This window comes from Anomaloglossus baeobatrachus, chromosome 1, assembly GCF_048569485.1.
Source record: "Anomaloglossus baeobatrachus isolate aAnoBae1 chromosome 1, aAnoBae1.hap1, whole genome shotgun sequence".
In the NCBI taxonomy this organism is placed as follows: domain Eukaryota; kingdom Metazoa; phylum Chordata; class Amphibia; order Anura; family Aromobatidae; genus Anomaloglossus; species Anomaloglossus baeobatrachus.
The window spans coordinates 385,367,508-385,391,036 of record NC_134353.1 but is presented as its reverse complement, the minus strand read 5'-3'; the positions used below and the strand labels follow the sequence as shown (position 1 = coordinate 385,391,036).

The 23,529-nt window shown below is 50.0% G+C and overlaps 1 protein-coding gene across 1 annotated transcript in view; it reads left to right on the top strand.

The window, feature by feature from the left end:
• The window catches only part of ADAMTS10 (ADAM metallopeptidase with thrombospondin type 1 motif 10), a 131,913-nt gene that overhangs the window by 19,482 nt on the left and 88,902 nt on the right, over positions 1–23,529 (top strand). Inside the window, exon 8 of the mRNA XM_075343597.1 lies at positions 20,547–20,693. Coding sequence (XP_075199712.1) covers positions 20,547–20,693 — 147 coding nt within the window. The remainder of the gene's footprint in view (positions 1–20,546; positions 20,694–23,529) is intronic.

Below are 23,529 nucleotides of genomic sequence, written 5' to 3'. Positions count from 1 at the left end.
CATCAGTCCATAAAACTATTGAAAAATCAGTCTTAAAATATTTCTTGGTCCAGTCTTGATGCTTTATCTTATGTTTCTTGTTCAAAGGTGGTCGTTTTTCATCCTTCCTTACCTTGGCCATGTCCCTGAGTATGGCACACCTTGTACTTTTTGATACTCCAGTAATGTTGCAGCTCTGAAATATGGCCAAACCGGTGGCAAATGGCATCTTGGCAGCTTCAATCTTGATTTTCCTCAATTCATGGGCAGTTATTTTGTGCCTTTTTTGCCCAAAACGCTTCTTGCGACCTTTTTGGCTATTTGCCATGAAACACTTGATTGTTCTGTGATCACCCTTCAAAGTTTGGCAATTTCAAGACTGCTGCATCCCTGTGCAAGACATCTCACAATTTTGGACTTTTCAGAGCCTGTCAAATCTCTCTTCTGACCCATTTTGCCAAAGGAAAGGAAGTTGCCTAATAATTAAGCACACCTTATATAGGTTGTTGATGTCATTACACCACACTCTTCCTCATTACAAAGATGCACATCACCTGATTTACTTAATTGGTAGTTGGCTCTCAAGCCTATACAGCTTGGAGAAGGACAACATGTATAAAAATTATCATGTGATCAAAGTACTCATTTGCCTGATAATTCTCCACACAGTGTAGATTCATGGTGGCCAAACAATGGGCAGCATGAATCAGAAACTGATTGATTACAGCCAGGCGGGTTTTACTATGAAATGCCCCAGGATTACAGTGAAAACATTGTGCAAAAAGCTGGATTTGACTAATCCAGTTCTGCCCCACCCCACTTCTGTTTATTAACAGCTTTGCGTGCATATAGGGAGAGACCCATCAATCAACTGCAGTGGAATGGAAAGGAACCAGGCAGTGATCACACTTTACTTGTCAAATCTCTCCCTATAGTCCCTAGCCAAATTCTCAAACTATGTTCTAAACAGCGTTTCAGAGCAGAATTAACCTATTGACCAGTTGTCTTTAAAGATTTGATATGGACTTTAAGGGGCACTTTGCACACTACAACATCGCAAGCCGATGCTGCGATGCCGTGCGCGATAGTCCCCGCCCCCGTCGCAGCTGCGATATCATGGTGATAGCTGCCGTAGCGAACATTATCGCTACTGCAGCTTCACTTGCACTCACCTGCCCTGCGACGTCGCTCTGGCCGGCAAACCGCCTCCTTATTAAGGGGGCGGGTTGTGCGGCGTCATAGCGACGTCACACGGCAGGCGGCTAATAGAAGCGGAGGGGCGGAGATGAGCGGGACGTAAACATCCCGCCCACCTCCTTCCTTCCGCATAGCTGGCGTGAGCCGCAGGAAGCAGGTAGGAGATGTTCCTCGCTCCTGCGGCTTCACACACAGCGATGTGTGCTGCCGCAGGAACGTGGAACAACATCGTAACATCGGTCCTTCCAAATTAATGGAAATGACCGACGCTACACCAATGATACGATTATGACGCTTTTACGCTCGTTAATCGTATCATAAAGGATTACACACTGCGATGTCGAGAGCGACGCCGGATGTGCGTCACTTTTGATTTGACCCCACCGACATCGCACCTGCGATGTCGTAGTGTGCAAAGTGCCCCTAAGACTTGTCACTTCAATAGATGGCAATATAGTTCCAGTTCTCTATTTCTATGAAGAGGCAATATGCATATTAAAATTCCAAGAGGATCAGTGCTTGGTCTGTAAGTCTACCCATTCCCACTTGATGCTTTCCACAAGAGATACTTTACCCTTTGGTTTACACTGTCATAGGTCTCTCACCAACCAGCTTTCCAGCTTTGCATTGATGAGTTAAAAAGCAAACAAACACATCTCTGCAAATGAAGATTCTGATTTGGACTACTATCCCTTAGGCCTCTTTCACACGTCCGTGCAAAACACACATGTTTTGCATGTCTGTGGTATAGGTGCGTATGTGTGTCCGTGTGTGTGTTCAGTGTGTGCTATCAGTGTGGTATCCATGTGACATCGGCATAACACACTGACAGCATGAACTTCTATACTTACCTGTCCATGGTGCTGCTGTCTCCGTTGCTGCTGCTTCCATTCCTCAGTGCAGTGCATATGCAATGAGCATAATGAGCGGTTCTCAGAAGAAAGTGACAGCAGCGCCAAAGACAGCAGAGCTGGAGACAGGTGAGTATAGAAAATAATTTTATCTCACAGACACAGTGCTTTCTCCGGTACGTGTCACATGGATGTCACATGGATCACATCAGTGTGCAGCTTGTTCGGTCCGTGTGACACCCGCGCTGCTGGAGAAAAATGGACATGTCACCGTGTGGAGCACACGGACACACGTATGCTCCACATAGACACATGGTCCATGTGAAAACACGCACATGTGCGCAGACCCATGATTTAATGGGTCTACATGTGTCCGTGTCTCCGGTACAAGTGAAATCAGACCTCACAAGTACAGGACACATGGACATATGAAGGAGGCCTTAGTCAATAGCAAGATCATTTAATGGGTCCATATTGACTTTTAGGATTCCTACATCCAATAGGTGGCACGAGATTGCCTTTTCACTTATTATCTGAAGAGGCTATTTGCATATTAAAATTTGCACTGGAGCATTGCATGGCATATAAGTCTCTCTATTGCAACTTCACACTCTCCACAAGGATTGACTATTAAGCAGCATGGAACAAGATCTAAAAGACTCGATACCCAAGAGGAGGCTACTGTATCATGCTGAACCCTAAGAAATGGTCTGTATAGTCCATTATGTTGGGACTATGCAAGAGACATGTGCACTCCTCTAAAGATGCTGTTTGGCTTGCCAGGAAGCGGGTCATTTTGCACAAGGATGATATGGCCATTCTGGACTGCTGGGAAACGTTTTCACATTGACCAGTTCGGATGTTGATGAAAGAGAGGACAAAACCCTTTTCGTTCCCTTCTTTCATATTCTTGTCTCTCAAATAATTCTGTAGCTCTTCTCAGGCACTCCTTGATTCTTTTCCCTCCTCATCTAAAATCTTGTGCTGAGCACTTGGTTGTGGACGATCTATGGGGAAATTAAGATCTTTCTACTTCTGGATTATTGACCCAGCAGTGTTCACTGGATCCCTCAGTAGTTTAAAATTCTTCTGGAATCATTGCCATCAGCATGTTTTTCAACTATAAGGTTGCAAAGGTCTTGAGTCAGCTCATTGGTTTTACCCATCATGAGAAGTTTCTTATGTGGTACCTTGGTAATTAGACGCTTTTTTATAGATCATTGGTTGAACCAACTGATATTATGTTTCACAAAGCGTCAGTATTGCTTTCTATTTACTGATATATTTCAGCTGGAGCAATGGCTTTCCCTGGCTTTTTCCATTTCTCTTCATGTGCTCAATACTTTCTCCCTGTGTCATTTATCATAGAATAGTAGAGTTGAAAAGGACCTCAAGAGCCACCATGTCCATCTCCCTGTGGGTGCAGGTCTTCCTAAATCATCCCGGTTATATGTTTAAATTACACATAATATATGGGGATCTATGGTTCGATTGGCTCGATTTCCATGCTTGGGTGGATTGGGTGGCTTGTTAAAGACATCTGGTGAGAAATTCATGTCAATAGGACCTTTACTCATTCCATGTGTATATATACTGTATATATATATATATATATATATATATATATATATATATACTGTAAACTGTTGGCAACCTTGAAATCATTCCAAAATATCAAGTATTTCTCCCAGAAAATATTGCACTTACAGATATTTTGTTATACACATGTTTATTTCCTTTGTGTGTATTCAAGCAACACAAAAAGAACATAGGAAAAAAAAGGCCAATTGGACGTAATTTCACACCCAACCCTAAAAATCAGCTGAAAAATGTGTTAGCACTTTCCACTAATTGTGGGTAAACAACTTTGTTTCAAGCATGTGATGCTCATTCAAAGTCACCTGTGGCAAGTAGCAGGTGTGGGCAATGTGAAATTGCACTTGTTACCAAATAAAAAGAGAAGTTGACTCAATCGTTGCATTTTGTATCTGTGTGTGCCACAAAAAGCATGTATAACAGAGGAGAGAACTTAATTCAGGGAACATAACATAATCAAGAAGTTTACAACCCATGGCACATGTCTAACCACCATCAAGGATTGCTGGATGTTTCGAGGTCCATATTGCCTCCTACTCCTACTGCACTTCCTCCACTGTCTCCTCATCCAGGTAGCCTAAGACCTGCATCACCAACTTCAGCACAGCCAGGGGGAAATGACAGTAAGCTGTTCTAAAACACATCTGTTTCAGGGAAAAATTCCACATCGTGCAGGAGCTGTGGACAGGGAACAAATAACAGACCTATAAGTGGTTCGTTCCACTGAACCTCAAGCCTGTCCTGGTGGTGTACGATAATAGGCAAAATTTTGTAGCAGCTCTGAGCCTAGCCAGTTTCAAACATATCCTCTGCCTGTCACATGTATTGAATTTGGTGGTACAGAGCTTCCTGAAAAAACTAGCCTGAGATGTCAGAGTTGCTACAGAAAGTGCAGGTGTAAGGATAGTCCTGGGAGTGGACCCACAGAACCATGCACTGGACTCCCCTGCGACGCCGCCTCAAGCGAACCCCTATACAGGGACTATCGGGCGCAACCGCAGAGGGCCTAGATGCACGAAAGTCGAGATCAGCAAGAGTCACTGGATGCAGAATCTGATCTGGACCAGATACAGGTTAACGGGATCAGGCAGAAGTCCAAAACTGAGACTGGTGCAAGTCACATGGATTAGGCTGAAGTCCAGGAGCGGAGACTGGTGCAGGTTAACGGGATCATGCTGAGGTCCGGAGGTGGAGGCTGATGCAGGTTAACGGGATCAGGCTGAAGTCAGGAGGTGGAGGCTGGTGCAGGTTAACGGGATCAGGCTGAAGTCCAGAGCCGAAGACTGATGCAGGTTACTGGAATCAGGCTGGAGTTTGTGCCCAGAACGGTACTCAGGATCTGCAAGCAGAGAGAGAGTTACATCAAGCACAGGAACAAAGGGACCTGAAAAACTAGTACAAGTGACAAGCCACAGGGACACATTGAACAAGCACTGGCCATGGGGAGTAGCAAGTCTTAAATACCCAAGGTTACTATTAGTGATATTCCGGACAGCTGTGCTGGCACTTTAAGTCTAGGTGAGTGCACGCGCGCGCCCCCTAATTTGCATGTGTGAAGGCCGCAACCCGGAAGTCAGAGCCGAAACCACAGGAGGAGAGGCAGGACGTTGGAGCGCAGGTGTCTGCAGTGAGTGAGCGGCGCGGAGCCGGAGCCGACGGGGAAAAGGTCTGGACGGTGTAGCAGGAGAGCGGGCTCGGAGGGGAGTGGGGACCCCAGGGGTTGGAGCGACGGATAGTGAGCGGTGCGGTCGGACAAAGAGCGTGACAGTGAGCCATTCGTGCATGCATTCGGCATTCTCACCCTGATGTTGCTCGCCAATCTGTGCCGCAGGATCACTTCTGCCTCATGCGCAAGGCTTCATTACACTATACCCACATGGTGGAACTCCACCTTACATATGCTAGAGACACTGTGCAAGTGGCAGCAGGCAATAGTGGAGTTTCAACTGCAGCATGCACAGGCGAGTTGCTTTGAGGAGCAAAACTAATTCATGACCAATGAGTGGACCTCCATGCGGGATGTGTGTGCCAATGTTGCCATGCTTTGAGTAATCCACAAACATGACCAAAGCTGATGATGCCATCATCAGCATTTCTATCCCACTTCTATGCATCCTTGAAAAAATACTTCATGCAATGATGGATGATGTAGTGGCACAGAAGAAAGAGAAGGAGAAACAGGGAGCATTCACACAATTATCAGGCCAGTTGGCCAGACATGGCTCAGAGAGTGGCGTCCTGTACCAACAGCGGCAAGGTACATAAATGTCCAGTCCGGGGACAGTTTTGGAGGATGAAGCGGAGGAACCATGTTACCTAAAGGGTGGCACTCAAAGCAGCTCATGGGCATCACTGGAGCATGGCAGGAGGATACAGAGGACACAGATGATACACCTCCAACCAAAGACAGCTTGTCATTGTGTGCCGCCCCAGCAGCGGATCGATCTGCTCGGATCCGTGGGCAGTGTCTGTTCGTGGCTCGAGGGTCTCCGGACCCGGGGGCTTAGGGACCACAATCTAAAGTAAAAGGGGGATATTTACAGGGGAGTTATAGTTCGTGATGCCACCATTAGTGTGTGGTAATTGGGAGTACCGCCGCTGCCGTTGGGAATACCCGGGTTGATGGAATGGGGCAGCAAGGTGTTGTTAACCTCTACAGGTAGGGGTATGCCCCGGGGCTCTGGAAGATGATGCTAGGTGCCGTGATGGGGAGGTCACTCATGTACTCACTCAGCCAGTAAGCAGAAGCTGACAAATGGGTAAACCAAGTCTCTAGGTGCCGCTGCCTCCCAATGGGAGCTCGTCCGGGTCCCATCCCCTATAGTGCTGCCTGATGATCCGTGACCTGCCCCCTGGAACAAAATTTAGATTCACTGTAGTGGCCCGGTAGTCTGGAACTTGCCGGGCCCTGCTCCCCACTGTGGCTAAGTGTGGGAGCCTGCTCTCAGGGCTCACTCTTAGGATTTCAGTGGGCCACTTGTTTGGAAAGCCCTATCCTGTTACATCTCGTGGCTCTCCTCTTGCAAGGAATGAGGTGGTCCCCCATTCCTTGTCTGCCGCGAGCCCTCCTGCTCAGCAGCGCCAAAGGCCTGGGAGACTGCAGGAGTTTCCTCCTCCTAGATGCAGCAGAAGGGTGACACCTAGTGGTTTACTCCTTGTAAGGAATGGAGTGGTCTCCCATCCCTTGCCTGCCACGTGTCCTCCTGCTCAGCATCGCAGAGGGTCGGAGTGGTTGCACAGTGTGCAAAGGATAGATGCTCAGGGAAGCAGCAAGACTTCCCTTAGCTCTGCACATTGTGAAACCGAAGATCCCGCCTTTATGACCCAGAGGCAGGAGGTTGAGCATGTGCCCCACGTGACGTCTTCTGATTCGCTCACTGGTATCACACGGCCAGATAACGAGGCTGGTGATGTGCTGAATCCTGACTGGCCGGGCCAGGACGTCACAGATCATGATTGGGTCACATCCGTCTCGCGCCCGCCCTTGGCTGGAGCTACATCTCCTTAAAAACCCCTCCTGCCATCATGGCGGCGCGCGACCGTCCTTCTATGTTTGGATGTCTGGCAGCGTGCTGCCACGCCACTGTACAGACGTCATTGTATTTTGCAGGTCTCGCCCCTGCCTTGCTGCTCCGGTAGTATTCCGTTTAACAGGCTGTGTTCCTGTCCCAGGTGAGCTCCTTGAATCTCTGTCGGACTCACCTGGTTTCTGAACCACACGTGCGTGGGCACCTCTGTGCTACCCTCGTGCCATATTCCTGTGACTCCCGCTGGCACACGTGCGTAGACACCTCTGTGCGTCCCCGTGCAACAGGTACACCGAGTTGTGAGCCCCGTGCCATACAACCCTCACGGGTTAGGGCGGACAGGTGTACGCAGATCGTCTGTGACATTCCAGACGATCGCTAGCAGCAACCCGCTCACTCTTCTCCCACCATAGCAGCGGTCCCTTACACCGCACAGTGGACCTTGACCGGCGGAAGCTGTCCATACACCATCTTGGCACGCTTCCCCGGGTCCCCCTCGTAACATTACGGTCGCGCCAAAGGTCTGGCTATGGCAGAAGAGCAGCAGCAGTTGCTGCGTTATGTGCAGCAGTTGGAGTCACGATTGGCAGCTGTGGAGCGGTCTTCCCCCGATAAGGCTGCTCTAGCGACAATTGCCACCCAAGCGGCTACTCAGGCTGTGGAATTGAGCGGAAAGTCGCCTTGCCTTGCGCTCCCAGAGCGCTTCAACGGGGACAGCTCCGAGTGCCGTGGTTTCATAAACCAGGTTACCACCTACTTGGAGATGTCCGCCACTCTTTATGCTACTGAGAAGGCGAAAGTAGCATTCGTCCAGTCCCTGCTCACAGGGAGAGCGCTAAAATGGTCCACGCCGTTGTGGGAGCGCGGAGATCGGGTGGTGAATCACCTTCCAGTTTATCTTGAGGCCATGAGAAAGGTGTTCCTCGGGCCTCAAGTCACCCACGACTCCGCGCTGCGACTCCTACGCCTTCGGCAAAAGTCCACTTCAGTCGGGGACTTTGCGGTGCAGTTCAGGACACTCGCCGCAGAGCTGGACTGGCCAGATAAAGTCCTTGTCCCTGTGTTCTGGGAGGGTCTGGCAGGGTTCGTCAAAGACGCACTGGCCACGCGTGATGTGCCGACCACCTTAGAGGCCTTGATACGGCTTGCTTCTCGCATAGACATCCGCCATGCGGAGCGGAGGCTCGAGGTCTCTTCGGCACCCAGGTCTACCTGGCCTACAGAGCCTCTGACTCTCCTTCCCCACCAGACCAGTCTCCCAGCCAGTTCTGTTGATGACTCTGTGGAGCCCATGGAAGTCTCCAAGGTGGTCTCCTCTACCACAGGCTCTCGGCCGCCGGTCGTTTGCTTTGCCTGTGGGCAGAGGGGACATGTAGCTACCCGATGTTCAAAACCATCGGAAAAGAGACAAAGTCTGGTTTCCATCAGAGGAGGAACCCTAGACGCTGCCTCTCCTTCTAAATTAACCCTCAGCGCCCAGTTGCAGTTCGGCACCACTGTCTTCCCTGCCCTGGCTTGCTTAGACACTGGCGCTGACGGCAATTTCATTTCAGCCTCCCTGGCAACTAGGTACTCTGTTCCCCTGGTCCTGTTGCCTAAACCAATCAGTGTCCAGGTAGTCAACGGGTCCCTACTTGTCAAACCCATTACCCAGATCACCGTCCCTCTCAGGATGGATGTACCACCAGGCCACCATGAGCAGGTGTCCTTTCTGGTGCTTCCAGAAGGGACGGATGAGATCCTACTAGGACTCCCCTGGTTGAAACGGCATGCTCCGATACTCAACTGGACAACAGGGGAGATCTCGTCCTGGGCAGGGTCATGTAAAGAACACCTCGGGACCACCGGGTCACCCACTCCCCTAGACCTGGTGCCACCTGGCCAGACCCTCGTTCCCCCTAGGTTACGGAACGATTTACTTTCCTGGGACCATACCTCCAAGGTCGTGGGCCTCTTCAGGTCCAAAAGGACCAGAGTTCTAGAGGCCAGGCATGATTGGTGGCCGACGGCCGACTCCTCGTCCGACAACCCTGAAGTAGCGAGGTTGGTTAAAACAAAAATCGTTCAGGGCAAGAGGTACTTCCTCGTGGAGTGGGTCGGTCGTGGACCGAAGCACAGGACCTGGGAATTGGAGGATCATGTCCACGCTCTGGGTTTGGTAGCAGCCTTTGAGCACAGGCGGCGGGGGGGCCCTAGACGGGGGGGTAATGTTAGATCTCGTGGCTCTCCTCTTGCAAGGAATGAGGTGGTCCCCCATTCCTTGTCTGCCGCGAGCCCTCCTGCTCAGCAGCGCCAAAGGCCTGGGAGACTGCAGGAGTTTCCTCCTCCTAGATGCAGCAGAAGGGTGACACCTAGTGGTTTACTCCTTGTAAGGAATGGAGTGGTCTCCCATCCCTTGCCTGCCACGTGTCGTCCTGCTCGGCATCGCAGAGGGTCAGAGTGGTTGCACAGTGTGCAAAGGATAGATGCTCAGGGAAGCAGCAAGACTTCCCTTAGCTCTGCACATTGTGAAACCGAAGATCCCGCCTTTATGACCCAGAGGCAGGAGGTTGAGCATGTGCCCCACGTGACGTCTTCTGATTCGCTCACTGGTATCACACGGCCAGATAACGAGGCTGGTGATGTGCTGAATCCTGACTGGCCGGGCCAGGACGTCACAGATCATGATTGGGTCACATCCGTCTCGCGCCCGCCCTTGGCTGGAGCTACATCTCCTTAAAAACCCCTCCTGCCATCATGGCGGCGCGCGACCGTCCTTCTATGTTTGGATGACTGGCAGCGTGCTGCCACGCCACTGTACAGACGTCATTGTATTTTGCAGGTCTCGCCCCTGCCTTGCTGCTCCGGCAGTATTCCGTTTAACAGGCTGTGTTCCTGTCCCAGGTGAGCTCCTTGAATCTCTGTCGGACTCACCTGGTTTCTGAACCACACGTGCGTGGGCACCTCTGTGCTACCCTCGTGCCATATTCCTGTGACTCCCGCTGGCACACGTGCGTAGGCACCTCTGTGCGTCCCCGTGCAACAGGTACACCGAGTTGTGAGCCCCGTGCCATACAACCCTCACGGGTTAGGGCGGACAGGTGTACGCAGATCGTCTGTGACATTCCAGACGATCGCTAGCAGCAACCCGCTCACTCTTCTCCCACCATAGCAGCGGTCCCTTACACCGCACAGTGGACCTTGACCGGCGGAAGCTGTCCATACACCATCTTGGCACGCTTCCCCGGGTCCCCCTCGTAACACTATCCCCCTCGTTGCGCTAGTGCCCTGATTCTGGAGCTGGTGGGAACAGTCCATAAAGGCTCTGCTCTCCTCAGGTTAATTGCCGGGTTGCCTGAAGCTTCTCCCCGACCTGGGGTCTGTGTACCCCGCCGTGCCTTTGGTCCCGGACCGGTGATAGGACCCGTCTGCCGACCGTCCACTTCAACAGGTCCAGGCACCTTGCCTCTATCCCCTGCGACCGGGGGTCCCACTCCTCTAAGTCCAGACCATCGCCTGCAACCTAGACAGCTACTCTTGGGAACCACCGCTCCCTGCTTCCTCCACTTCACTCCTCCTTTCTCTCTAATTCACTGACACTATACTGACCTTCCCTTCCTGACCCCTAGGTGGGCGACCCTATTCCGCTTAAGCCGCCTACAGGTGTGTCTGGTTGGTGTGGTGCAGGGTGTTCCTAGGATTTGATTTGCTGTTGGAGGCAGAACTGTAAGATGGGGACCCAGAACCATGAGGGATTTGAATACTGCACTAAAGAGAAAGAGCGTGCAGTACCCTGTGACAACCTGATAGTCCAGGGGCGTCACAATTGCATCTGGACAGCTTGACACACATGAGCCACTACATGCTGCTGTGTGTGTGCATCGACTGTCGAACTGCCTGTATTGTTACCATTACTGATTACTTGCTATCCACCGTGCTGGATCTACTCTACAAGGACAATGTGCCATCCTTACTTCCGTTACTGGAGCGTGATCGGAAAATGTGGGAATACAAGCACACACTGGTAGACGTGTGTCGCCCGCGGATCAGGGGTACTCAGATCCGGGCCACGGGGTCACTTCTGTGGGTATCACGGTGGCGTGACCCGGTCTGTGATCCCAGGCTCCACAGTAAAAAGGGGATTTGGGTAAGGGAGATTGTCCGTGACGCCACCCACGGTTGTGGTGAGATTGGAGCACCACCGCTGCTCTGGACGGGGATCCCGGGAGTGATGGTATGGAGCAGCTAGATGTTAGTTCTCCCCTCCGTGGGTAGGGGGTTGGTTGTCCTGGGGCCCGGTGAGGTAGGTGGATGGGTAGCAGGCAGGTCATGGGGCCTGGTGAGGTGCAGGGTCACGGGGGCAGCGCGGTGCCGCACGGCACGGTGGTACTCACTCAGCCGGTAATGATGATGACACAGTTCTCAGTAAAACACACAGCTGGATGGACGGGTCCCACAGACGGCTGCGGTTGTTGTTTCTCCCCTGACCCAGTTTGGTGGTGTAAGTCCTTTCTTTCACCTCCGTGCACGCTCCTCCTGCGCTCCGGCTTCCAGCTGGCTCCCTGGTTCGGTACCGGTGGGCCACCGCCCAGCACCGGCTACCTACGGTTCCACCAACTGTCTCCCCGGCTCCCTGCAGATGGCCACTACCGTCTGCCTGACTCTCTGCTGCACGAGGGCCCTAGGCTCCAATCCTAGGCCCCAGTCTGCGTGTAATACTATTGTATGTTCTGAGGATTTCGATAGCGTTAGGGCAATGACAACCAGAGACGAGTTCTTGGTACAAAGATGTTTATAATATGTAACCACGATAGGTACACAAACGGAACAAACACAGTAGAACAATAACACACGAAATACCTTCCCGAATCGGAGCGAAGGGAATTCCCGGGGCCACGCACCGGACTCCCCCCAGGGAGACCACCAAGAGCGAACCCCTATACAGGGACTGTCTGGCAATCACCCCGGAAGGCCTAAATGCGCAGCAGCCGGGACACAAGGGGCAAGAGGTAAAGTCCAGAAGTGTCCGTACGGGATGATAGTCCAGAGTGGTTACGAACCGGAAGGAACCGGGCAGAAGTGCTGACCAAAGACGGCAGACGGAGTCCGGGCACAGCTTGAAGAAACCGGGTACGGTCCAGAGTCGGTGTCGGTAGTCTTTCAGGAGGATCCAAATGGCAATCAGGAATTAGGAGCAGCAAAGCAGGAGCACACAGCAAGCAGTATACTCAGGCACTGGACTAGGCTTAGAGGCGGCCTTTTAAGCAGCTGTACAGGAAGTAGGGCAACAGAACAGTAAACTCCATGTTAACCGAGGGCAAGCTCTTTCAAAAGAGAACTGGAAATCCCGGAAACCTGACACTGCGTCTGCCTCCCTGCAGACCTCCTCTCTCTTCCTCTCCTAGGACTTGACTGGGCTTGTTTCCTGCCTCAGGCCAGCCAAAACTCCTGGGTGGGCGTCTCAATCTCCTGACTCCGCCCACCTGGTGTGTCTGTCTGAGCCCGAGGAAGAAAGCAGGTCACTTTGGGGATGTCTGCTGGGGGTGGGGGTGTGTGTGTGTTGTTACCTGTGGCCCCTGGCTTGTCCAGGGCGCTACATTCCCCCTTAGCAAAATGCAGACCGTCCTCGGGCTGCCCGTCCATCACCGGTTTTATTTTTCTTTTTTAAACTGCAAAAGATTAAAACATTAAACACAAGCATTTTCAATCTTCCCACAACGGGATGCACATTACTTTAACGTTGCAACAGTAATCAAACATTTATAATAATAACAGTGGAATGGGTCCTTCAGTCACCCACCCAAACAACCTGGCCCTGATGCTGCCCCTAAGCAAATGGGCAGCACCCCTTGACCCCAGTCCAGAACCAGGCTGCCCAGATGGTTAACGGGGTGGGTGCTTTGCTGCCGTTGCGGCCGGGCGGACTGCCGAAGCCGTCGTCATCTCCGTCGCGGCCGGGCGGACTGCCGGGGCCGTTGTCATCAGCGGTGCTGGACGGACGGGACATCTCGCACAACGGTGTTCCAGGAACAAAACACTTGCAGAGTCCTGGCGTCCCTGCTTCCACAGCCGCGGTTCACATGCGGCCGGATGCCATCCCGTCCCCCTTAGCCTCTTTTTAGCACTTCCTTCTTCAGGGGGCGGGGCTCCACTTTCGCGCCTTTCCTGCTTGGGGAAGACGCTCGAGCGGGAAATCTTCGCGCCAAAGATGGCAGCTTCTGAAATTTTCCGGCCGGACACCTCCGGCGGTAACAAGGCGCACCTCTACCAAACGGCAGAGCGGTAGGATCCTGTTCGTGATGCCAAATGTGTCGCCTGCGGATCAGGGGTACTCAGATCCGGGCCACGGGGTCACTTCTGTGGGTATCACGGTGGCGTGACCCGGTCTGTGATGCCAGGCTCCACAGTAAAAAGGGGATTTGGGTAAGGGAGATTGTCCATGACGCCACCCACGGTTGTGGTGAGATTGGAGCACCACCGCTGCTCTGGATGGGGATCCCGGGAGTGATGGTATGGAGCAGCTAGATGTTAGTTCTCCCCTCCGTGGGTAGGGGGTTGGTTGTCCTGGGGCCCGGTGAGGTAGGTGGATGGGTAGCAGGTGGGTCACGGGGCCTGGTGAGGTGCAGGGTCGTGGGGGCAGCGCGGTGCCGCACGGCACGGTGGTACTCAGCCGGTAATGATGATGACACAGTTCTCAGTAAAACACACGGCTGGATGGACGGGTCCCACAGACGGCTGCGGTTGTTGTTTCTCCTCTGACCCAGTTTGGTGGTGTAAGTCCTTTCTTTCACCTCCGTGCACACTTCTCCTGCGCTCCGGCTTCCAGCTGGCTCCCCGGTTCGGTATCGGTGGGCCACCGCCCAGCCCCGGCTACCTACGGTTCCACCAACTGTCTCCCCAGCTCCCTGCAGACGGCCACTACCGTCTGCCTGACTCTCTGCTGCACGAGGGCCCTAGGCTCCAATCCTAGGCCCCAGTCTGCGTCTGCCTCCCTGCAGACCTCCTCTCTCTTCCTCTCCTAGGACTTGACTGGGCTCGTTTCCTGCCTCAGGCCAGCCAAAACTCCTGGGTGGGCGTCTCCATCTCCTGACTCCGCCCACCTGGTGTGTCTGTCTGAGCCCGAGGAAGAAAGCAGGTCACTTTGCGGATGTCTGCTGTGAACTGCTGGGGGTGGGGGTGTGTGTTGTTACCTGTGGCCCCTGGCTTGTCCAGGGCGCCACAGACGCAGGGCTCAGTGAAAGCACAAAGCAGTGGAGGAGGAGGAAGTTGCCAACACAGCTGGGCCACCAGAACCACCCCGGAAGGGAGTGTTAGCCTGACCAAAATATGGAAAACCTTTCTCAGCAAGACACAACATCTGGCACCACCATCTAATACGGTCTGTATTAGCAGGAGGCGGCATTTCAACAACATGGTGGAAGAGTACGTGTCCACATGTCTCCACGTACTAAGTAATGGGTCTGCCCCATTTAACTTCTGATTCTCCAAATTGGGCACATGGCCTGAGCTTATGCTTAATGCTCTGGAGGTGTTGGCCTGCCATGCAGAAAGTGTACTGTTGGAACGTGTGGTTAGCACGACAGGGTATGTGATAACATGAGACCCTGATTATCATATGAGACAGGCGCATCTGTCAGTCCAAGCTCACATTCATTAAAATGAACCTTATATGGATCCCACAGGACTTGTCCTTACCTTTGGCTGACTAGAGAAGTATACCAGCCGCACCCAGCAATTTTTGTATTCTATCGCAGTTTGTTTGTTATACTTGCCATTCCCAATGTTTTGTGGCCTCCCCAAATTAAAAAAAAATTGTTGGCTACCACCTCCTCCACCTCTTCTACCTACACCACCACATCCATCTCCACTTTCTCCTCAACTTGGACCTCCACCACCTGGTTCAAGATGATTATTTTTTATTCTGTTTTATAATTCATTTCCCTATCCACATTTGTTTGCAGGTCAACTGTCCAGCTCTTACTCTCAATTTGTTTCCTTTTAGAGCCCCCAAACCTGTGTTTAATTAAATTTGATTGTATTTGTGTAGCACTCTGTAAGCTTATTGGCACCCGGTAGTATGTTTCAGCACTAACATCATATTAGTATTGGTTGGGGGGTGTTTCTCTGTCCCTGCTTTGAGTATTAGAACATACCTAACCCGACCTAGGGACCTCGGAAAATGTCAGTTGGGATGAGTATGTACTGAAACTTAAGCAGGCTTTACATGCTACGATATCGTTAATGAATTATCGTCGGGGTCACGTTGTTTGTGACGCACATCCGGTGTCATTAACGATATCGCAGTGTGTAAAACTTAAGAGCGATCTAAAACAATCGCAAAAGAGGGCAAAATCGTTTGCCGCGGAGAGGTCATCCTGAAATAAAAAATCGTTTTCTGCTTTTTAGCGATGTTGTTTGTCGTTCCTGCGGCACCACACATTGCTATGTGTGACACCACAAGAGCAACAAACATCTCCTTACCTGCCTCCACCGGCAATGCGGAAGGAAGGAGGTGGGCGGGATGTTTACGTCCCGCTCATCTCCGCCCCTCCGCTTCTATTGGATGGCTGCCGTGTGACGTCGCTGTGACACCGCACGACCCGCCCCCTTAGAAAGGAGGCGGATCGCCGGCCAGAGCGACGTCGCAGAGCAGGTATGTGCGTGTGACGCTGCCATAGCGATTATGTTCGCTACGGCAGCGATCACCACATATCGGCCGTACGACGGGGGCGGGTGTTATCGCGCTCAACATCGCTAGCAATTGCTAGCGATGTCTCAGCGTGTAAAGCCCGCTTTAGAGTTGGTACAGAATAACAATTTAGCCAGTGAGAGGATGGTCTCAGTGGTTTGAATCACATACACATTTCTTAAGCGCTTTCCTACTATATTTTTATGTGATTCAAACCACTGAGACCGGCCTTTCACTGGCTAAGTGTATTTATAAATCTACTGTATATCGAACGAACATTATCTATTGTGGAAATAGATTAATTATTATACTCACGATATTTACTATATTAATTCCTAGTACTATGACTCCGTATAACAGTTTATATAACCCCTGGCAAAAATTATGGACTCACCTGGCTCTGAGGATGTTCATTCAGTTGTTTACTTTTGTTTAAAAAAAAAAGCAGATCACAGACATGGCACAAAACTAGTCATTTCAAATGTCAACTTTCTGGCTTTAAGAAACACTAAAACAAATCATGAAAACAAAATGTGCTAGCCAGTAACGGTTAATTTTCAAGATCAAACAGGGGGAAAAATTATGGAATCACTCAATTATGAGAAAAAAATTATGGAATTCCCTGTAAATTTTCATTCCCAAAACTAACACCTGCATCAAATATTGTTTTTTTTCTTGAGAGCAGTATGTGAAATCTCTGCTTTACATTCCAACGTGGAGTTTAGTTAGGGTCTTCTCTGGGTGCGTGCACTTTCACCTCCCTCCTAGATGCTACCAATCACAGCTCAATAGCGTGTGAAGCTTATAGACTGTGAAATCAGCTGCTGACTTGTGATTGGTAACATCTCAAAGAGAAGGGTGAAAGAGCAGAAATCTAAAAAAAAATATCCAGTTGGACTGAAAAAGCAGAGATTTCACATATTACACTCCATATGCAACAAATGTGAATATCTCTGCAATGAAGCGAGACATAGCACAAAATGGAAAATGTCCATAGAATCAGGGGCGCTAAGAGTATTACAAAATCATTTATTCCGATTTATTATTTTGAGCAAGTGATAGATCCTCCTTAACACACTAAGGGGTACTTTGCACGTTGCGACATCACTACTGCGATCTCGTTGGGGTCAAATCGAAAGTGACGCACATCCGGCGCCGGTAACGACATCGCAACGTGTAAAGCCTAAAAGCACCGATAAACGATCGTAAAAGCGACGAAAATCGGTGATCTGTGTAGCGTCGGACATTTCCATAATGTCGCACCAATAGGAGATACGATGTTGTTCCTTGTTCCTGCGGCACCACACATGTGTATGAAGCCGCAAGAGCGGGGAACATTTCCTTACCTGCGTCCCGCCTGCAATGAGGAAGGAAGGAGGTGGGCGGGATGTTTACATCCCGCTCATCTCCGCCCCTCCACTTCTATTGGCCGCCTGCCGTGTGACGTCGCTGTGACGCCACACGACCCACCCCCTTAGGAAGGAGGCGGGTCGCCGGCCAGAGCGACGTCGCAGGACAGGTAAGTGCGTGTGAAGCTGCTGTAGCGATAATGTACGGCAGCTATCACAAGATATCGCATCTGCGACGGGGGCGGGGACTATCGAGCTCGGCATCGCTACAATCAGCTAGCGATGTCGTAGCATGCAAAGTACCCCTAATAGTTGCCTTTCTACAAATGTCTGGTTACTACAATTTTGGAAATATGTTCTTATATAATGTTTATGCTTAATATGTAATATGTAAAACATTCAATTCAGATTAACATCACATAGATTATCAGAGATATTCTAAAGTTGGTACTCAAACACAAACATGTTAGGAGACTTTTATAAAAGAATACCCTAGACTAAATTGGTTATCTTATATACGGTTACGTCGAATGCAGTATATGGGTACGGCACAAGAGACAGGGATTCTCTCTTCCTTCAATCACTAAGAGATACTTTACACGCTGCGACATCGCTGCCGATATATTGTCGGGGTCACGTCGTTAGTGACGCACATCCGGTGCCGGTAGCGACATCGCAGCGTGTAAAACCTATGAGCGACTATCAATGAGCGCAAAAACATGCAAAATCATTGCTCATTGACACGTCGTTCATTTCCATAATATCGGTGCTGCTGCAGGTACGATATTGTTTGTCGTTCCTGCGGCAGCACACATCACTATGTGTGACGCCGCTGGAACGACAAACATTTCCTTACCTGCATCCACCGGAAAAGGAGTAAGGAGGGAGGTGGGCGGCATGTTCCGGCCGCTCATCTCCTCCCCTCCTTTTCTATTGGGCGGTGGTTCAGTGACGCTGCTGTGACGTCGCTGTGACGCTGAACGAACCGCCCCCTTAGAAAGGAGGCAGTTCGCCGGTCACAGCGACGTCGCAGAGCAGGTATGTGCGTGTGACGTTGCCATAGCGATAATGTTCATTACGGCAGCGATCACCACATATCGACCATGCTCGGGGGCGGGTGCAATCGCGCTCGACATCGCTAGCAAATGCTAGCGATGTCGCAGCGTGTAAAGTACCCCTAAGTTATGTGCTGTCTCCTCTGGCCATACACTCCAATATAACGCAATATATCAATAGAAAATGTTTTTACATATTAACAAAGAAAAGTACTTTATTGATTTTTTTCTTAACAAAACCTATATAGTACAAACTCTGTAGTTGGCTAAAATTCCCTATTAATGAAATGACCTCATTTTAAAGAATTGTAGTCACAATGTTGTGACGCCCCAGGGGCTGTGGGATACTCGGTCGCGGGTATGTTTGGCACTCAGGGGGAATCGTGGTCGCGGCCGATGTCCAGTTCTGTAACCCTGGGGGTCGGTCTGAATAAAAAAAAGAAAAGGGATAAAATTAAAAGAAAATAAAAGAGTGTCGACTACGCCACTTGCGGAATGCGGCCAGGTTATTGGAAGCCGCCGCTGCAGGGTCCTGCTGGGGCTGATGTGGTAGTGCAGCTTAGGTGTTTGTGCCCTCTGCAAGCAGGTACAGGCCCCAGCAGTAAATTATGTGGATTGTAGTAGGGAACTGTCTGTGTGAGTGCATAGGGCGATAATCAACAGTCCACACCATGGATGGACCCTGGAGATCTTCTCGCCCAGCAGAGTTAACAGCTGACCATAAAGTGTTCCACTGTCCTAGTGTCTGCACCCGCCTTGTGCTGAGTCCTGTGAGCCTTGGTTCCAGACTTCCACAGGCGCCCCGCAGTTCCTGGAGTCTTACACTTCCACAGGTAACCCACGGTGCCTGGAGTCCTTGTTCTACTCCACAGTCCCGCACTCCTTTTACAGCACTCCGGTGTCTCATCGAGTCTTTTCTGTACTTTTGCTCTTGCTCCTGCTCTCTCTCTCTCTCCTCACAACTCCTCTACATCTACCTTCACTTCATTCCACTTCCTCACTCCTGACTACTTCCTCTCGCCAACTTCCAACTGACCACAGGAACCTCCCCCTCATTGGGTCTCTCCCTACAGATTGGGTGGCGACTATCCAGTCAGTGCTCTTCCCTTTTACCTGTTGCTACGCGATCTCCCAGTCTGGTGTTGGGGTTGTGTATGTGGCCGGAAGGTGCTGGTGTACTGGCCGGCACGGATATTCTGGGGTTTGGGTTTCCACGGGTTACATTTGAGGCAACTGGTACCACAGGTGTGCTACAATGTCCAATATGTCCAGTCATATAAATGGTCCATTTATTACATAGAGTTATAAATCACCGGGGAACGCAATTTTTTAGGAGTTAGGTCAGACAACTGTTCTTAATTAATTTTTGGATGCTGAATCCAGAAATTATCTCAGTTTTTCTCTATCACGTCAAGTTTTTGAACTATAGGATTTTTGTCTTCTCAAAAATATGTAAACTACTGTACCTAAAAAGTGTTGTTTTTTTTTTTTAAATAGTACAAATATGAACAAAAAAGCTGCACACACCTCTCACCACACTGTGTCAGTTGTGACTACTCTTACAAGTTGCCACGTAGCTCTATATGAGTCGAATTGTACTCAGATAACAAGTCTTATTACAGAAATCAGTGCAATTGTGCTTCTATGGCAGGTAAGTTGAGGAGGAAAAACTTGACGTGATAGAAAAAAACTGACTACATTTTTGGAATCAGCATGCCAATTTTAGTATAAATCTGCTCAAAAACCTAACTCAACAGAAATTGTTTTTCAAATTGTTCCCCAGTGATAATGTATCAAAACATCATAGAATGGCCTCCAGTTAAATTTAACATTACCCTATATGAACTCTACAATGGCATCTAAAAAAGATCACTCCCCCCTCCAATAAAAATGGCATTTGACATAAAACTATAAATATGGGAAAATCTGTTTATGGAAAATTTTGTTTTATACACGTGATAAAAACAATATAAAGGTTATTTTAAAGATTTCAACATTTATGGACTGTGCTTAGGATAAACCAACCATGCTTGAATGTTGGGGATTCAACCCATGAGACCCCCTTACATTGCTCCTTGTTTCTTCATTTTACACAGGCAGTGAGGCTGCCTATAAGATGGAGCCACTCTACCTGTCTCTGCGGTGTAGCTGGTGCCCCCTTTTGTGCTGACTGAGAGGGTCCTGGATGTTAAATAGGACACCAATGTTTTATATCATGAGTATGCATTTAATAAAGCAATAAAGAAATAACATTGTATTTATACACTTCTGGTGTTTCAATTTTCATTGAGTGTTGACCAAACTATTTCTTTTCATACACTTAGATTTGGCATGAACCATGATGGCATCGGTAATGGTTGTGGATCTCGTGGACAAGAGACAGCCAAACTCATGGCAGCTCATATTACAATGAAGACCAATCCTTTTGTATGGTCAGCTTGCAGTCGGGACTACATTACTAGTTTCTTAGAGTAAGTAACACCACAATTTTCATTCTTTACTTGTTTAGTTTATTAACTAAAATCTATTCTTTTTACTTATTTTTCAGTTTTAAGTAAAAAATTAATGGGGATGGTTGTTTTTGACTGGTTGGAGCTGTAAAACTCTATTTATAATTACTGTATTTTTCGGATTATAAGACGCTCTTTTTCTCCCAAAAATTTGGGAGGATAGTGAGGGGTGCGTCTTATAATCTAAATGTAGCTTACCGGGGTGGTGGAGTGTGGTCGCAAGAGGCCGGGGGAATGCTGCGTCGGCCGTGCAGGGTCTGCGGCGGCTGGTGCAGGGTCTGTGGTGGCTGGTGCTGGGTCTGCGGTGGATGGTACTAGAGCGGTTGTGCGGTGTCTGCAGCGGCAATGCGGTGCCTGCAGCCGCTGTGCAGGGTCTCCGGCGGCTGCTACTGGGGTGGCTGTGCGGTGTCTACAGTGGCTGTGCGGGGTCTCCGGCAGCTGCAGTGGATGTGCGGTGTCTGTGCGGGGTCTCCGGCGGCTGGACTGGCGCTGCAGGTCGGCGGTGAGGATTTTTTCTTAACAAAACCTATATAGTACAAACTCTTTAGTTGGCTAAAATTCCCTATTAATGAAAGGACCTCATTTTAAAGAATTGTAGTCTCGATGTTGTGACGCCCCAGGGGCTGTGGGGTACTCAGTCCCGGGTATGTGTGGCACTCAGGAGGAATTGTGGTCGAGCCGATGCCCAGTTCCGTAAACCCTGGGGGTCGGTCCGAATAAAAAAAAAGAAAAGAGATCAAAATAAAAGAAAATAAAATAAAAGAGTTTGTCGACTACGCCACTTGCGGAATGCGGCCAGGTTATTGGTAGCCACCGGTGCAGGGTCCTGCTGGGGCTGATGTGGTAGTGCAGCTTAGGTGTTTGTGCCCTCCGCAAGCAGGTACAGGCCCCAGCAGTAAATGATGTGGATTGTAGTAGGGAACTGTCTATGTGAGTGCATAGGGTGATAATAAACAGTCCACACCATGGATGGACCCTGGAGATCTTCTCATCCAGCAGAGTTAACAGCTGACCATAAAGTGTTCCACTGTCCTAGTGTCTGCACCCGCCTTGTGCTGAGACCTGTGAGCCTTGGTTACAGACTTCCACAGGCAACCCGCAGTTCCTGAAGTCTTACACTTCCACAGGTAACCCACGGGTCTCCGGCGGCTGTACTGGCGCTGCGGTCGGGCGGTGAGGATTTCAAATAATGCCACCCAGAGTTGGCTCATGCACAGATGGGGCTATTGGCTCAAGCTCTCATCTGCGCAGGTACCAACTCCGGCCCATTGATCTCCATCCAGCGGCGGACTTCAGGAAAATGGTGCTCGGAGGTGGCACTTGCGCAGATGAGATCCCGGCTTGCCATTGAGCCTAGAGCTCAATCTACGCTGACTCTTAGCGCCATTTCTTTGAAGCCCTCACCGCCCACAGCCACAGCAGCTGTACCTGACGCACTCACGGGGTCACCTGTGAGGTGCAGTACCCTGTGGTGCCTCAAGCCGCAGGAGCGCCACATACCCCCACAGCGAATCCCAGCATGTCCGCGGGCTGGAAATAAAGCAATACAGTGGAAAATTACAAAATGTTGGTTATGCTGTAAAACATGAACATTTCTTCCCTTTATGGGAGGCATGGTTTCTTAAACGTTGCAAACTCTCACATACTTCACAGTACGACAAGTAAAATTGTTGACACCGTAACACACATAAAACATTGGTTCTCAGCATAAGACATTCACTTTTGGCAATAAACATTCACTTTGGCATAAAATTTTCACTTCTGCAAAAAACGTTTCTTTGGCATAAACTTTTTCTTTTGCACCTTGTATCCCTCTGACCAAGTACAATAAATTTAGCAGCAACAACAATATGGGGGACCTGCCTTGAACCCCCAACATAGGCTCTGGACGTGCTCAGAGTGTTCCAGACCATGCTTCCCCCTCTTCAGCACGCACAACAGGTTTTTGGGTCATGATAATTTTGGTAGGGAGCACAACAAGTGCTATTTACAAGGCAGTCCTGGCCACACATAGTCCTGTGACCCAGTTGTCCATTTAGCTCACGTAAAAGAAAAACAAAAAAAAACATTATCAGTAAACATCTTTAACTTTGTACATTACTTTAATCGCTGTTAGACAGTTTTATTGCTTGTATCCATGCCTGCGGCCTCCCAACTCAGGGAAGTCCATGCATCCTGGCAAGCCATAGCTCAGGCTCAGGCCCAGAGTCTGTGTCCCCTGGTCGCAGGACACGGTGCTTGTTGCGCTGTAAGGAGCAGGTTCCCGGCCTGATGCGCACTCCGGTGCAACTTCCAGATGTTGGCGCGTCCCGACTCCGTCTGCGCAGCCATCCCATGCTCTGCCAGCTCCTGGGAAGGTGGGATCCTGGTGCACTTTGGTAGTTTCATCTCTCTTCTGTAGCTGTAGGGGGCGGACACAGCTTTTCACGCCATGCTGCAACCCAGCCCACAATGGCACACCCCTTTGTTTCCTGCGCGCTGTGTGGTTCATGGCGGCCGCTGTTTTCTGAGGGACGCCATTTGCACAGTCCTTTTTACACAGTCTTTAAGGCGCACAGTACCCTGTTGTGAATATGTTTTCCAGTTTGGGGCTCCCTCTTCTGGTCAGTGCTGGCAGTGCAGTTGATGTGTGGAATGAAAGCGACACACCTGAAGAGGACTGGCAATCAGGGTCAGATTGGGCTATTTAACTTAGTAGCTTTCTCTTGTTACTTGCTGGTGGTCAATTGCTCCTGTATGTTAAGGACATTCTGTAACCAGCTCTGCTCACTCCCAGAACTACTCTCAGATAAGTGGT